At 47.1% G+C, this 14,494-nt stretch overlaps 1 protein-coding gene across 1 annotated transcript in view; it reads right to left on the reverse strand.

Annotated features, from left to right (window-relative positions):
* LOC149468646 (presenilin-2-like) overlaps window positions 1–13,860 on the reverse strand; it is a 48,817-nt gene extending 34,957 nt beyond the window's left edge. The window contains exons 1-2 of the mRNA XM_089669705.1: window positions 13,725–13,860; window positions 492–649 (exon numbers count right to left, since the gene is read on the reverse strand). Of these exons, the coding sequence (XP_089525831.1) occupies window positions 492–632 (141 nt within the window). The 5' untranslated portion in view covers window positions 633–649; window positions 13,725–13,860. The remainder of the gene's footprint in view (window positions 1–491; window positions 650–13,724) is intronic.
* Window positions 13,861–14,494: the final 634 nt, after the last annotated feature.

Genomic DNA, 14,494 nt, shown 5'->3' on the forward strand with positions numbered 1-14,494 from the left:
TTATGCGCATACATATGGATATAGTTTTTTGTGTTTTCACATTTTTTTGAGTGATTTATTGGATTTTGGTATTATCAGCAAGCACGCATAGACCTGTATTGTTAATATTGTCACATTTTTTGATTTGATATTTTGGGATCCCACATTCACAATTTGTTTTGATTTGAATGTAGCGCAGCATTTCTTATGTTTTATATTCTGGTGCCAGGGATTCGATGACCGGCAGAGAACCAGGCCAGGTGACGACAACACTAGACCCCTGGACAGGCAAGTGTCCGTTTAGTAAAAGTCAGCAGCTACAGTATTTTGTCAAATTCAAGATCCTCCGTAACTGCAGAAGGTCCACTTTAAATGTCTGCTTCTCATCTTATGATCGATGACCTTCGTGAGAAGGACATGTGGAAGAGGGGACCTCTTGGACCCCCCTACTTACATTATATATTGTACATGACTTGGGAATGCAGTTTTTGGATTAGTTGCATGTTTCTCACCCTTTGATTTGTAGCCTCTGATGGGGTCTGTACTCCATGCTGATAAGAAGGTAGAGGTGGACTTTCAGAAGCAATCAGTGATGTTCTCTCATTGCATTCCTCTTCCTCTTCACTGTCTGAACTGTTCATGAATGTAAACATGTTCAAGCAGTAAGTACCTAGAAGTGGGGTCAATCAAATTATATAGAAATAAATAAAAAAAAATAACACATTTTAACTTTCTTGACAACTAATTTTGAAGAAAGGTATATGTTAAAAATGTATATATTAAAGAAAGGTATATGTATAAAATATTAATATTTATTTCAGGTACCTATATAACGCTGTCAATTTACACATATACTGTATATTGTACATTCACATCAGTCCCTGCCCTAAAGTAGCCTACAATCTAAGGCCCCTCGCATTCATACATATACTAGGGCCAATTTAGATAGGTGCCAATTAACCTACTAGCATGTCTCTGGAATGTGGAAAGAAACCAGAGTACCCAGTGGAAACCCATACAGACAGAGGGAGAATATTCAAACTCTGCAAGTAGTGCCATGGCTGGGATTCGAACCAACAATCCTAGTGCTGCTAGGCAGAAGTGCTAACCACTTAGCCAATTTGCTGCCCATATCAGGGACTGCAGATACATCAGCACCAAATATCAGACTTCTTGCTGACATATCTTCTACCCCTCTGATGAAGCCACTTGAGAGCGGCGTAAGGAGCGGAGCCAGTGACATCAGCAAGCCATACAAGAAACCGGGGCGGAAGATACACACAGCACGGAAAAGACAGTAAGCGGGGTATATCAACAACCCTTAAGGGGATTAGTGTGAGTTTATCTGACACCTATTACAACTTTCACCCACACCTTAAGGAGACAATGCGAACTTGAACGGGGAAAGTGCAGTTGCCATTTATGCCTTAAGGGGACAGTATAAAGCCATTAACCCGTGGTGCACCAGTCCAGTGCACAGTATCATGTGAGTGCGTTTTTATTAAAAGTTTAACAAATGTTTATGCTTATACAGAAAACACTATGATGGTTCAATCTTTAATTTCTTGAGCACCTGTGGAGATTTAGTATAAGTGACATCATATGGAGCAGTGGAGGTATTCAGATCCATCTGGGTTTACAGCATCCATCCAGGCTATATTACCCCCTTAAAGGAGAAGGCGCACTAGTCTTAAAGCGATACTAAAGGTTTATTTATTTTTGTAAAAAATAACAAACATGTCTATACTTACCTGCTGTGTGCCATGGTTTTTGCACAAAACAACTTGGATCCTCCTTTTCTTGGGTCCACCGCAAGCTATCCTGACTTCTCCTTTCTGTCGGGTGCCCCCAGAGCAAGCAGCTTGCTCTGGGGGCACCCGCTGCTCCGTCTGTCCATTCACACACGGAGCCGTGGCTTGGCCCCACCCCCTCTCTCATTGGCTGACTGGCTGTGATCGACAGTAGTGGGAGCAAATGGCTCTCGCTTGTTCTCTCAGACAATGAGGAGGCAGAGACACGGGACAGCCGAGGCTGTTGTGCACATCGCTGGAGCTCAGGTAAGTATTAAAGGGGCTGGGGACGCTGCTGCACACAGAAGGTTATTACCTTCATGCATAAAATGCATGAAGGTAAAAAACCTTGAGCCTTTACAACCACTTGACTTGGTCAAAGCACCAGAGGAGGAGCTTGTGGTGAAGGAGTGTGCAACATGTGAGGATTATTCCACAGAAGATTGATGTAAAGAACAAGATTGATATATATACATAAAATATTGGACTATTTACAATTTTAAATACATGGGACCTACTGCACATTATATTTTTTGTCCATTTTATTCTCACAAATGTGTGTATAACTGCAGCACTTAATATTCACTGACATATAATGGTGTGACATATTTCTCAATATCCACAGGAATGTTTGCCAGCTTTAAATAAAAACTTGAATATGACACAAAAGATGATAAAAGCATACAAGCAGAAGAAAGCTTAACTGAGTAAAATTGTCCTTTATGACTCTTTATGGACATTTCCTGAAGCCTGGAATATAAAGCTCACCTGTTCACCAACATATAGCCTAGGCGAGAATGGCAGAGAGGGGTATTTAAAAAAATGATGCTTCTCAGGGATCTCAGGGATTGAAGTCTGAGGTCTTCATGAGTAGGGGTGTTCTAGCCCTGCTACTGGATTACCATTTCAAATGATAAAATGAACAGTAACACCCCAAGTTGCGTAGGTAAAAAATTATTACCTATAGTGAAAATAGCTATGGTAAACAGCATGAAGAAATAAGTGTTGTGTGAGGTCTGGAGCAGCCTTGCTCCAAGAGACTAGTTAATAAGGGAGATCAAATAGCAAGGAAGACTATGAATATTAAATACCAGTACTCACAAAGTCCCAAACAAAATGTACTGAACAAATGGTGTTTTGTACGCAAACTTTGCCTCAGGACAATGAGTAAATCAAGTTCCCTAAAAATTCTACCAGAGTCATGAGACCGGAATAACCACAAGATTTAGCTGGCTTGTTTCAAAAATGAATTTATAAATACTCCACTTAGAGAATTCTTTAAATTCAGAATTAAAACATTTATTTAATTCACTTTTCTCACCTAACTACAATATCAGAACTTATGTGTGCATAATAAAATAATAGGCTGATAGCCTCCCACAGCTTCCAATACCATTTCTATGCTGACGATACCCAAATCTTTCTACCCATCAGATCACCCATTGCTCTCCTTGTGCATCACTATTATTCTAGCATATCAGTATGGATGTCATACCACTTCCTGGTGTGACAGTCAGTCACCAGCTCTCTGATCTGCCCCCCCAGCGCTCACTGGAGTGCTGGGCGGTGGAAGAAAGGGAGCAGCTGGCTCAGGCTCTCGAAGGATCACTGAGAGACTGAGCAAGGTGCCGGTCCAGACATCTGGGTGGATCCCAACCATATGGCTGGGATCTTTTTAGGGCCTGGACTGGCTGAGTGACATCAGCCAACAGTGGATTTTAGCCTGCTGTTGGCTAAAAATGGGTCACTGGAGTGTACAACGAATAGTACTCCTGTGACCTACTGTACAGGAGCGGTACAGCCAAAATAGCTTTGGCTATACTTCTCCTTTAAAAGTAGAACTGAAGGTAATTTTTTTTTTTCATATTGGATGGAGTAAGAGATGATTCTAACCCCTGTCAAGTTTGTTTTTGCTATTTGATCCCCATTGGGGAGATTTCCCTTAAAAATGCAATGCGTTTCCAGCACTTCCAGCAGGAGTTGCAAAGCATCACAGCTGTGGCATGTAAAAAATCCCCATTTCGCTGCCTATTGCAGCTTAAGAGGAGGCAGCAGACAGGTGGAAAAAATGTGGCTCAGCTGTACCTCAATGTACTTGTCTACACCGTGACTTAAAGTGGATCTTCACTCAAACACAGCACTTTCAATCTGTAAAAACCCTTATTCTGCCCACCCATTTCCCCGGCCGCAATCTGAAATTCCAGTTTTTTTGTTTATTTACTTTTTTGCACTCCACCCTACCAATGACATCTCCTCCACTACTAAAATCTTTGAGATATGCATGTCACATCAGCTTAGACACAATGGCTGGATCTAGCAGCACGTCATCAGGTGATCAGTTGCCTAAACCTGAAACAGACAGCTGGCTCCCAATCATACTAGAAAAGAAGATGGTGGCTAGGAACCAGGATAGCCGGAGCCGCTTGGTTGATCACAGCAGAACAATGCTGAATACACAAAGCGTTTGAGTATGTTCTTTGAGGACAACCTAGCGGATAAGTTAAAAGGAGAAAGAAAAAAAATGTGGGGGGGGATAGTAAAGTTACCCGGAGTCCCTTAAATTGATCTTTATGCCTGGGGAAAGGCAGAAGGGAATGTGATCACTGTGACTGCAACATGAAGACAAAGTGGAGGTGGAGCCAACAGTCGTTGCTGGAATTCACTTCAACTGATGCCCATTAGAGATGAGCTTTGGCATCCTCTGAACCCATCTCTAGCCGAACACTCGTTCTTTTTGTTTAATCCAATGAGCTTTGGTTTGGGTTATCCCTGCCCCACAGCTCATTTAAAAAAGAAACACCGCAATTTTAGAGTTTGGCTGGAGATGAGCTCGGAGGACACCCAAAGTCAACTCTAATGTCCACTTAAAGGGTTAGTTCACCTTTACCAAAAACCTGCTTTGCAGATAAGGGGCGTCTGTAGATAACAAAAAAACAAACTGTGCCACTGTAGCACTACTCCCAAAGGAGTTGTTTGATAACTTTGGGATCTCTGTTCTGTACCTCGACTCCATGAACAACCTCGGTCCCTCTGACACAACTAATTGACTATAAATGACTGCAAGCATGGATAATTACACAAGTGAAAAATACCTTTAATCTGGCTGTGGGTTACATCCAGTAAATAGAAAAACACCCATTTAGTGATAAATGCTCTTAATCTGATGCTGCGGATTGGAATAAATGACAAATTCAACATAAATGAACACCCAGCTGATAGATTAGTATACAGTCTGCTAGACAGAATCATAGGTATGTTAAAATAACAAACATTCAGATTTTATACTCCTAACTAGAATCAGGATAGTGAATTAGTAAATCAGCTATAAACAATATTAGTAAACATTAAATACAGTATACAGTGGATATAAAAAGTCTACACACCCCTATTAAAATGCCAGGTTTCTATGATGTAAAAAAATGAGACAAAGATAATTAATTTCAGAAATTTTTCCACCTTTAATGTGACCTATAAAAAACATTATAATGTGGTTGCATAAGTGTGCACACCCTGTTATAACTGGGGAAGTAGCAGTGTTCAGAATTAAGCAATCACATTCAAATAGGAATCAATACACACCTGCCATCATTTAAAGTGCCTCTGATTAACCACAAATAAAGTTTGGCTGTTCTAGTAGGTCTTTCCTGACATTTTCTTAGCTGCATCCTACAGCAAAAGCCATGGTTCGCAGACAGCTTCCAAAGTATCAGAATTATCTTATTGTTAAAAGGTATCAGTCAGGAGAAGGGTACAAAAGAATTTCCAAAGCATTAGATATACCATAGAACACAGTGAAGACAGTCATCATCAAGTGGAGAAAATATGGCACAACAGTGACATTACCAAGAACTGGACATCCCTCCAAAATTGATGAAAAGACAAGACGAAAACTGGACTGGGAGGTTGCCAAGAGGCCTACAGCAACATTAATGGGGCTGCAGGAATATCTGGTAAGTACTGGCTGTGTGGTGCATGTGACAACAATCTCCTGTATTTTTCATATGCCTGGGCTATGGGGTAGAGTGGCAAGACGGAAGCCTTTTCTTCCGAAGAAAAACATACAAGCCCGGCTAAATTTTGCAAAAACACATCTGAAGTCTCCCAAAAGCATGTGGGAAAATGTGTTATGGTCTGATTAAACCAAGGTTGAACTTTTTGGCCATAATTCCAAAAGATATGTTTGGTGCAAAAACAACACTGCACATCACCAAAAGAACACCATACCCATAGTGAAGCATGGTGGTGGCAGCATCATGCTCTGGGGCTGTTTTTCTTCAGCTGGAACAGGGGCTTAGTCAAGGTAGAGGGAATTACGAACAGTTCCAAATACCAGTCAATATTGGTACAAAACCTTCAGGCTTCTGCTAGAAAGCTGAACATGAAGAAAAACTTCATCTTTCAGCATGACAACGACCCAAAACATACATCCTAATCAACAAAGGAATGGCTTCACCATAAGATTAAAGTTTTGGAATGGCCCAGCCAGAGCCCAGACCTGAATCTGATCAAAAATCTGTGGGGTGATCTGAAGAGGGCTGTGCACAGGGTGATGCCCTCGCAATCTGACAGATTTGGAGTGTTTTTGCAATAAAGAGTGAGCAAATATTGGCAAGTCAAGATGTGCCATGCTGATAGACTCACACCCAAAAAGACTGAGTGTTGTAATAAAATCAAAAGGTTTTTCAACAAAGTATTAGTTTAAGGGTGTGCACGCTTATGCAACCATATTATTTTAGTTTTTTATTTTTACTTCCCTCCACTTAAAAGATTTCAGTTTGTTGTTCAACTGAGTTGTACAGTTTATTGGTTACATTAAAGGTGGAAAATGTTCTGAAATGATTTCTGTTTGTCTCATTTGTTTACATCACAGAAACCTGACATTTTAACTGGGGTGTGTAGACTTTTTATATCCACTGTAGATGATGATAACACTACACTAGGTTAAAGTGCACTGTATCTCTAACTTAAAAAAAAAAAAAAAAACAAGGCCTCAGAGCAGCAACTTTTAGGGACAGTCTTTAGATCGGACTCTTCAGCTAAGCTAGACGTTGGGGCCAGTTGGCGCACTAAGACCCCAAGAAACATCCCAATTCTCAAACATGGTGGTGGAAACATTATGCTTTGGGGGTGTTTTTCTGCTAAGGGGACAGGACAACCGCACCGCATCAAAGGGACGATGGACGGGGCAATGTACTGTCAAATCTTGGGTGAGAACCTTCTTCCCTCAGACATGGCATTGACAATGGGTCGTAGATGGGTGTTCCAGCATGACAATGACCCAAAACACACGGCCAAGGCAACAAAGGAGTGGCTCAAGAAGAAGCTCATTAAAGTCCTGCAAATCTGTGGAGGGAGCTGAAAGTTCCAGTTGCCAAACGTCAGCCACCAAACCTTAATGACTTGGAGAGGATCTGCCAAGAAGAGTGGACGAAAATCCCTCCTGAGATGTGTGCAAACCTGGTGGCCAACTACAGGAAATGTCTGACCTCTGTGATTGCCAACAAGAGATTTGCCACCAAGTACTAAGTCATGTTCTGTGAAGAGGATCAAATACAGTTGTGTTCAAAATAATAGCAGTGTGTTCAAAAAAGTGAATAAAGCTCAAAATCCTTCTAATAGCTTTTATTTCCATACACACAAATGCATTGGGAACACTACACATTCTATTCCAAATCAAAACATGAAAAAAAATATATCAAATTTGTGTTGTTCCTCTAAAAAAATTGAAGAAACGTGAATATTAGACTGTTCAAAAAAATAGCAGCGTTTGAATTCTTCTTTACAAACTCAAACATTCACTATATAAACTGAAAAATGTTTGAAGATTTTGCTTTCCGTTGAATCACTTAATTATTATTTAGTTGTATAAGCACTGTTTCTGAGAACTGCTGTACATCTGTGTTGCATGGAGTCAACCAACTTCTGGCACCTGTGAACAGGTATTCCAGCCCAGGATGATTGGACTACATTCCACAGTTCTTCTCTATTTCTTGGTTTTGCCTCAGAAACTGCATTTTTTATGTCACCCCACAAGTTTTCTATTGGATAAAGATCCGGGGATTGGGCTGGCCACTCCATAACGTCAATCTTGTTGGTCTGGAACCAAGATGTTGCATGTTTACTGGTGTGTTTGGGGTCGTTGTCTTGTTGGAACACCCATTTCAAGGGCATTTCCTCTTCAGCATAAGGCAGCATGACCTCTTCAAGTATTCTGATGTATTCAAACTGATCCATGATCCCTGGTATGCGATAAATAGGCCCAACACCGTAGTATGAGAAACATCCCCATTTCATGATGCTTGCGCAACCATGCTTCACGGTCTTCACAGTGTACTGTGGCTTGAATTCAGTGTTTGGAGGTCGTCTGACAAACTGTCTCCGGCCACTAGACCCAAAAACAACAATCTTACTTTCATCAGTCCACAAAATGTTGCGCCATTTCTCTTTAGGCCAGTCAATGTGCTCTTTGGAAAATTGTAACCTCTTCAGCACGTCTTTTTTTCAACAGTGGGACTTTGCGGGGGCTTCTTGCAGATAGGTTGGCTTCACATAGGCGTCTTCTAATTGTAACAGTACTCACAGGTAACTTTAGACCTTCTTTGATCTTCCTGGAGCTGATTGTTGGCTGAGTCCTTGCCATGTTGGTTATTCTTCTATCCATTTGAATGGTAGTTTTACGCTTTCTTCCACGTCTTTCAGGTCTTGGTTGCCATTTTAAAGCATTTGCAATCATTTTAGCTGAGCAACCTATCATTTTCTGCACTTCTTTATATGTTTTCCCCTCTCCAGTCAACTTTTTAATCAAGGTACGCTGTTCTTCTGAACAATGTCTGGAACGACCCATTTTCCTCAGAATTTCATAGAGAAATGTACTGTAACCAGCATATACAACATTTGCTGCCTTCCTTCCCTAAATAAGGGCAATAATTGCCACCTGTTTTTCAAAGAATGAATGACCTCACTAATAAAACTCCACACTGCTATTATTTTGAACATGCCCCTTTCAACTAGTGATTCAATTACACAGAATCAGCAGCATGCATGTCATGACTGTTGGGTCTGTTGGATTTCTATTACTCTACTACACCTGCTAGTAAATTATTTGCCATGTAGACATAAGTATTTGATCCTCTGCTGATTTTGAAAGTTTGCCCACTAACAAAGAAATGATCAGTCTAAAAATCGAATGGTAGGTGTATTGAAACACTGAGAGACAGAATAGCAACAAAAAATTCAAAAGAAATGCATGTCTAACAAATTATGCACTGATTTGCATGTTCATGAGGGAAATAAGTACAATTGTGTTCAAAATAATAGCAGTCAGACATCACTAACCTAATCAATCACTGTTTTTGGTAAAAATGATATTTCCTTCACTGTACTGCTGATTGGTCCGTTGCTGTTGCTAAGAGAGAGGGGAGAGTCCACACACAGTTCTGTTTTGTGGGTAAACTCTAAAACTGCCGACAGGATGAGGAGGAGGGGGGGGGGGGGGGGAATTTAAGGGACCCAGCTACAAAGTTTTGACTAAAGTTTAATAATGCCACCCTTGGCAGGAGGATAAAAAAAAAAAGGGGTTCTTCTTTAAAGGCCTGTGCAGATAAGGGATGCATGTATATAAAAGCCATCTGTGTAATCTGCATGGGAGGGGGGTTGAATCAGAGAAAGGCCCCTTTCACATCTGGCAGACTGCACTCAGGTGGATGACAGGTCCATGTCCACTCAGTTTATGCAAAGTGACATGGACACGGCCCGCTTTGCTCTATGAGCAGTCAGATGAAAACAGACTGGCTGTCCTTTTACACCCTACTGCCCTCTGATCTGATCTGCCCAGATGGGAGGGAACAGATCCCCTTCTGTTTGTTTTTGGTGAATCGGATTGGAGGTAGGTAGGTGTAGACAGACAAGTCCGTTTACACCCGCCGCTCAATAGTGCAGAAAGGAGGTTCTGATCGGATCCCCCAGAAAAAAAAGACAGGCGGATCCAATTGGAACTTGTGTGAAAGGGGCCAAAGTTCACGCCTGTGCTGGTAATGTTGGGCAGTAACACTAGGCTTCTCTAAGCAAAGTCCTAGGAGTTTTCCAGCCAGGCTTCAAGAGGTATGTAAATGGCCTACACCTATAGCAAGGGCATTATTCAACTTTGTTTTTTATCTAGATATTCCTTATCTGCACAGGCCTTTTAAAGAGGAACCCCATCATTTTGTGTTTTCATTATCCCTTTTACTGTTTTCATTAAAGTGGAGTTCCACTCACCCTGTCACAAAATTGTTACAAATACTGTAGCTACTGACTTTTAAAAAACAGCCACTTACCTGTCCCACAGTCCCGCGGTGTGTCCCCCGCAGCCTGTTTCACCGGCCGTCCTGCATTCCAGGATGCCGGCATCTTCAGTGTGGGCACCTGGCTGTGCAGCTTGCGGCTTCGTGAATGGTCCTGTAGTCTTCTGGGACCTGTCACATGTCACGTGTCCCAAAAGACTACAGGGAGGGAGGACACCTTCCGCTTCTGATCGCCTAAGCGAACGGACCGGAAGTGGGAGCGGGTACCTGTCAAATTCGGGTATCCACTCACTCCCCCCCCCCCCCCGCAAGGTGCCAATCCTTAATGAGAAGCAGTCCTTAAAGCGGAATGTCCCCTTTTGGGTGGAGCTCTGCTTTAAGGCATCCACTATAAAATACTCCATATGACTAGCGAATTCAGCCTTGATCTGCTGTGATCCACTGCCACATGCAGGGTGCCACGTCGTCATCTTGCTTCCTATGTCACCAGGAGCAGTCTCTTCCTTCTAGGTTGTGACAGCCAGTTCCCTGAAAACGTCCAGCCAGGTCCCACCTCCTCCAGCAGCACTGTGGAAGCTGATGCCTCCTGGGCTATGTGACGGTACATATCTCAGGAGGCATCAGGAGCGGAGGAGAATTCATTATCACCTAGGGGAAAACAGAGGCGGGGCAAGAGAGGGGAAAACAGAGGCGGGGGCAAGAGAGGGGAAAACAGAGGTGGGGGCTAGAGAGGGGAAAACAGAGGCGGGGGCAGGAGAGGGGAAAACAGAGGCGGGGGCTGGAGAGGGGAAAGCAGAGGCAGGGGCTGGGGAGAGGGGAAAGCAGAGGTGGGGGCAGGAGAGGGGAGAACAGAGGCGGGGGCAGGAGAGGGGAGAACAGAGGCGGGGGCTGGAGAGGGGAAAGCAGAGGCGGGGGCTGGAGAGGGGAGAATAGAGGCGGGGGCAGGAGAGGGGAGAACAGAGGCGGGGGCAGGAGAGGGGAGAACAGAGGCGAGGGCGGGGGCAGGAGAGGGGAGAACAGAGGCGAGGGCGGGGGCAGGAGAGGGGAGAACAGAGGCGGGGGCAGGAGAGGGGAGAACAGAGGCGAGGGCGGGGGCAGGAGAGGGGAGAACAGAGGGGGGGCAGGAGAGGGGAGAACAGAGGCGGGGGCAGGAGAGGGGAGAACAGAGGCGGGGGCAAGAGAGGGGAGAAAAGAGAGGGGGGGCAGGAGAGGGGAGAACAGAGGGGGGGGCAGGAGAGGGGAGAACAGAGGCGGGGGCAGGAGAGGGGAGAAAAGAGAGGGGGGGCAGGAGAGGGGAGAACAGAGGCGAGGGCGGGGGCAGGAAAGGAGAGAACAGAGGCGGGGGCAGGAGAGGAGAGAACAGAGGCGGGGGCAGGAGAGGGGAGAACAGAGGCGAGGGCGGGGGCAGGAGAGGGGAGAACAGAGGCGGGGGCAGGAGAGGGGAGAACAGAGGGGGGACAGGAGAAGGGAGAACAGAGGACAGAGGCGGGGGCAGGAGAGGGGAGAACAGAGAGGGGGGGCAGGAGAGGGGAGAACAGAGGACAGAGGCGGGGGCAGGAGAGGGGAGAACAGAGGCGGGGGCAGGAGAGGGGAGAACAGAGGCGGGGGCAGGAGAGGGGAGAACAGAGGGGGGGCAGGAGAGGGGAGAACAAAGGACAGAGGCGGGGGGCAGGAGAGGGGAGAACAGAGAGGGGGGGCAGGAGAGGGGAGAACAGAGGCGGGGGCAGGAGAGGGGAGAACAGAGGCGGGGGCAGGAGAGGGGAGAACAGAGGCGGGGGCTGGAGAGGGGAAAGCAGAGGCGAGGGCGGGGGCAGGAGAGGGGAGAACAGAGGCGGGGGCAGGAGAGGGGAGAACAGAGGGGGGGGGCAGGAGAGGGGAGAACAGAGAGGGGAGAACAGAGAGGGGGGCAGGAGAGGGGAGAACAGAGGAGGGGGCAGGAGAGGGGAGAACAGAGGGGGGGGCAGGAGAGGGGAGAACAGAGGGGGGGGCAGGAGAGGGGAGAACAGAGGACAGAGGCGGGGGCAGGAGAGGGGAGAACAGAGAGGGGGGGCAGGAGAGGGGAGAACAGAGGCGGGGGCAGGAGAGGGGAGAACAGAGGCGGGGGGCAGGAGAGGGGAGAACAGAGGCGGGGGCAGGAGAGAGGAGAACAGAGGGGGGGGCAGGAGAGAGGAGAACAGAGGGGGGGGCAGGAGAGAGGAGAACAGAGGGGGGGGCAGGAGAGGGGAGAACAGAGGCGGGGGCAGGAGAGGGGAGAACAGAGAGGGGGGCAGGAGAGGGGAGAACAGAGGCGGGAGCAGGAGAGGGGAGAACAGAGGCGGGGCAGGAGAGGGGAGAACAGAGGGGGGGGCAGGAGAGGGGAGAACAGAGGACAGAGGCGGGGGCAAGAGAGGGGAGAACAGAGAGGGGGGGCAGGAGAGGGGAGAACAGAGGCGGGGGCAGGAGAGGGGAGAACAGAGGTGGGGGCAGGAGAGAGGAGAACAGAGAGGGGGGCAGGAGAGGGGAGAAAAGAGGGGGGGGCAGGAGAGGGGAGAACAGAGGCGGGGGCAGGAGAGGGGAGAACAGAGAGGGGGGGCAGGAGAAGGAAGAACAGAGGCGGGGGCAGGAGAGGGGAGCAGGAGAGGGGAGAACAGAGGCGGGGGCAGGAGAGGGGAGAACAGAGGGGGGGGCAGGAGAGGGGAGAACAGAGGCGGGGGCAGGAGAGGGGAGAACAGAGGCGGGGGGCAGGAGAGGGGAGAACAGAGGCGGGGGGCAGGAGAGGGGAGAACAGAGGGGGGGCAGGAGAGGGGAGAACAGAGGGGGGGCAGGAGAGGGGAGAACAGAGGGGGGGGCAGGAGAGGGGAGAACAGAGGGGGGGGGCAGGAGAGGGGAGAACAGAGGCGGGGGGCAGGAGAGGGGAGAACAGAGGGGGGGGCAGGAGAGGGGAGAACAGAGGGGGGGGGGCAGGAGAGGGGAGAACAGAGGGGGGGGCAGGAGAGGGGAGAACAGGGGGAGGGGCAGGAGAGGGGAGAACAGAGGCGGGGGCAGGAGAGGGGACAACAGAGGCGGCGGCAGGAGAGGGGAGAACAGAGGCGGGGGGCAGGAGAGGGGAGAACAGAGGCGGGGGCAGGAGAGAGGAGAACAGAGGGGGGGGCAGGAGAGAGGAGAACAGAGGGGGGGGGGGCAGGAGAGAGGAGAACAGAGGGGGGGCAGGAGAGAGGAGAACAGAGGGGGGGCAGGAGAGAGGAGAACAGAGGCGGGGGCAGGAGAGGGGAGAACAGAGGCGGGGGCAGGAGAGGGGAGAACAGAGGCGGGGGCAGGAGAGGGGAGAACAGAGGCGGGGGGGGGGGGGCAGGAGAGGGGAGAACAGAGGCTGGGGGGGGAGAGAAAAAACGGTTAAATAAGAAAAAAGTCATGTTTTTTTGATTAGGGGGGGGGGAGGGGATACAATGGTGTAAAGTCATTTTTCTGAGTGAGTCTGCTTTAGAACAACACAATTGTGTCCAGCTCTCTGCCTACAAGGAAACAGCTAACAATGTGAAAGCGGAAGCCAGCATTCTGACACACAACGTCTTTGATTTCGACTCCTTAGAAACAGAAAAGACGCATAAGCCCAGTGCTGCTGTAAAAAAAAAAAAGCAGCAGCAGCGCCGTCAAGGAAATAAACCCTTCCTCAGACTTCGATAAGGTTTCTTACCTGCAAGGAGGAGCCCCCTTCCGTGAAATACATTCAGGGTCCTCGGCGGCCACCGTAGCCGGGAGGGCGAGAGTGTGCGGTGCAAGCCTCCACCTGGAGCGGTGACGTCATGGGGCTGGTCAGGGCGGAAGAGCAAAAGCAAAGAGATTTTCCGCTCTCTTCTTACAGAAAAGGGGACGATGACTGTTACCATGGCGCTTAAACATTACATTTTTTCTCTTAGTAATTGTGGCTTGCGGGTGACACCGTAATATCTGGAGTCTTTGGCAGCATTTGTAGATTGTGGGGTTGTGGTTGTATTGAGTGTGAGTTGCAAAAAAAATCACCTCGTAGAGAAGAGAGGATTTTGTCATTGCTTTGTAGACACTAATGCCCTGTACACACGATAAGAATGTTGGACGAATGATCATCCGTAACGCACAAAAACAAATTAAAAGTAATGTATTTTCGGACAGCTACTGTACTGATTTAACGAAAAATTTGATTTTTTTCTACATACCTGTAAAATCCATTTTTTCTTGGAGTACATGACTGTGTGTTATGGGTCAATGATAGGTGAATGGACACTGGCCGACCAATCAGAGAGGAGGTCCTCTCCTATATAACCCCTCCTCAGTTTTTTTTGCACGCAATGACATTCCAGAATGAGGGGTGGGACCTCTGTGTCCCGTGATGTACTCCAAGAAATAGTTTTTACAGGTAAGTGTAGAAAAAATCCAGTTTTCTTTATCGTACATCATGGGACACAGAGCAGGCTGTTCGTGAGTATG

This window comes from Staurois parvus, unplaced genomic scaffold (genome assembly GCF_062004578.1).
Source record: "Staurois parvus isolate SC_StPar_1 unplaced genomic scaffold, SC_StPar_1.0 ptg000081l, whole genome shotgun sequence".
NCBI classification, from domain to species: domain Eukaryota; kingdom Metazoa; phylum Chordata; class Amphibia; order Anura; family Ranidae; genus Staurois; species Staurois parvus.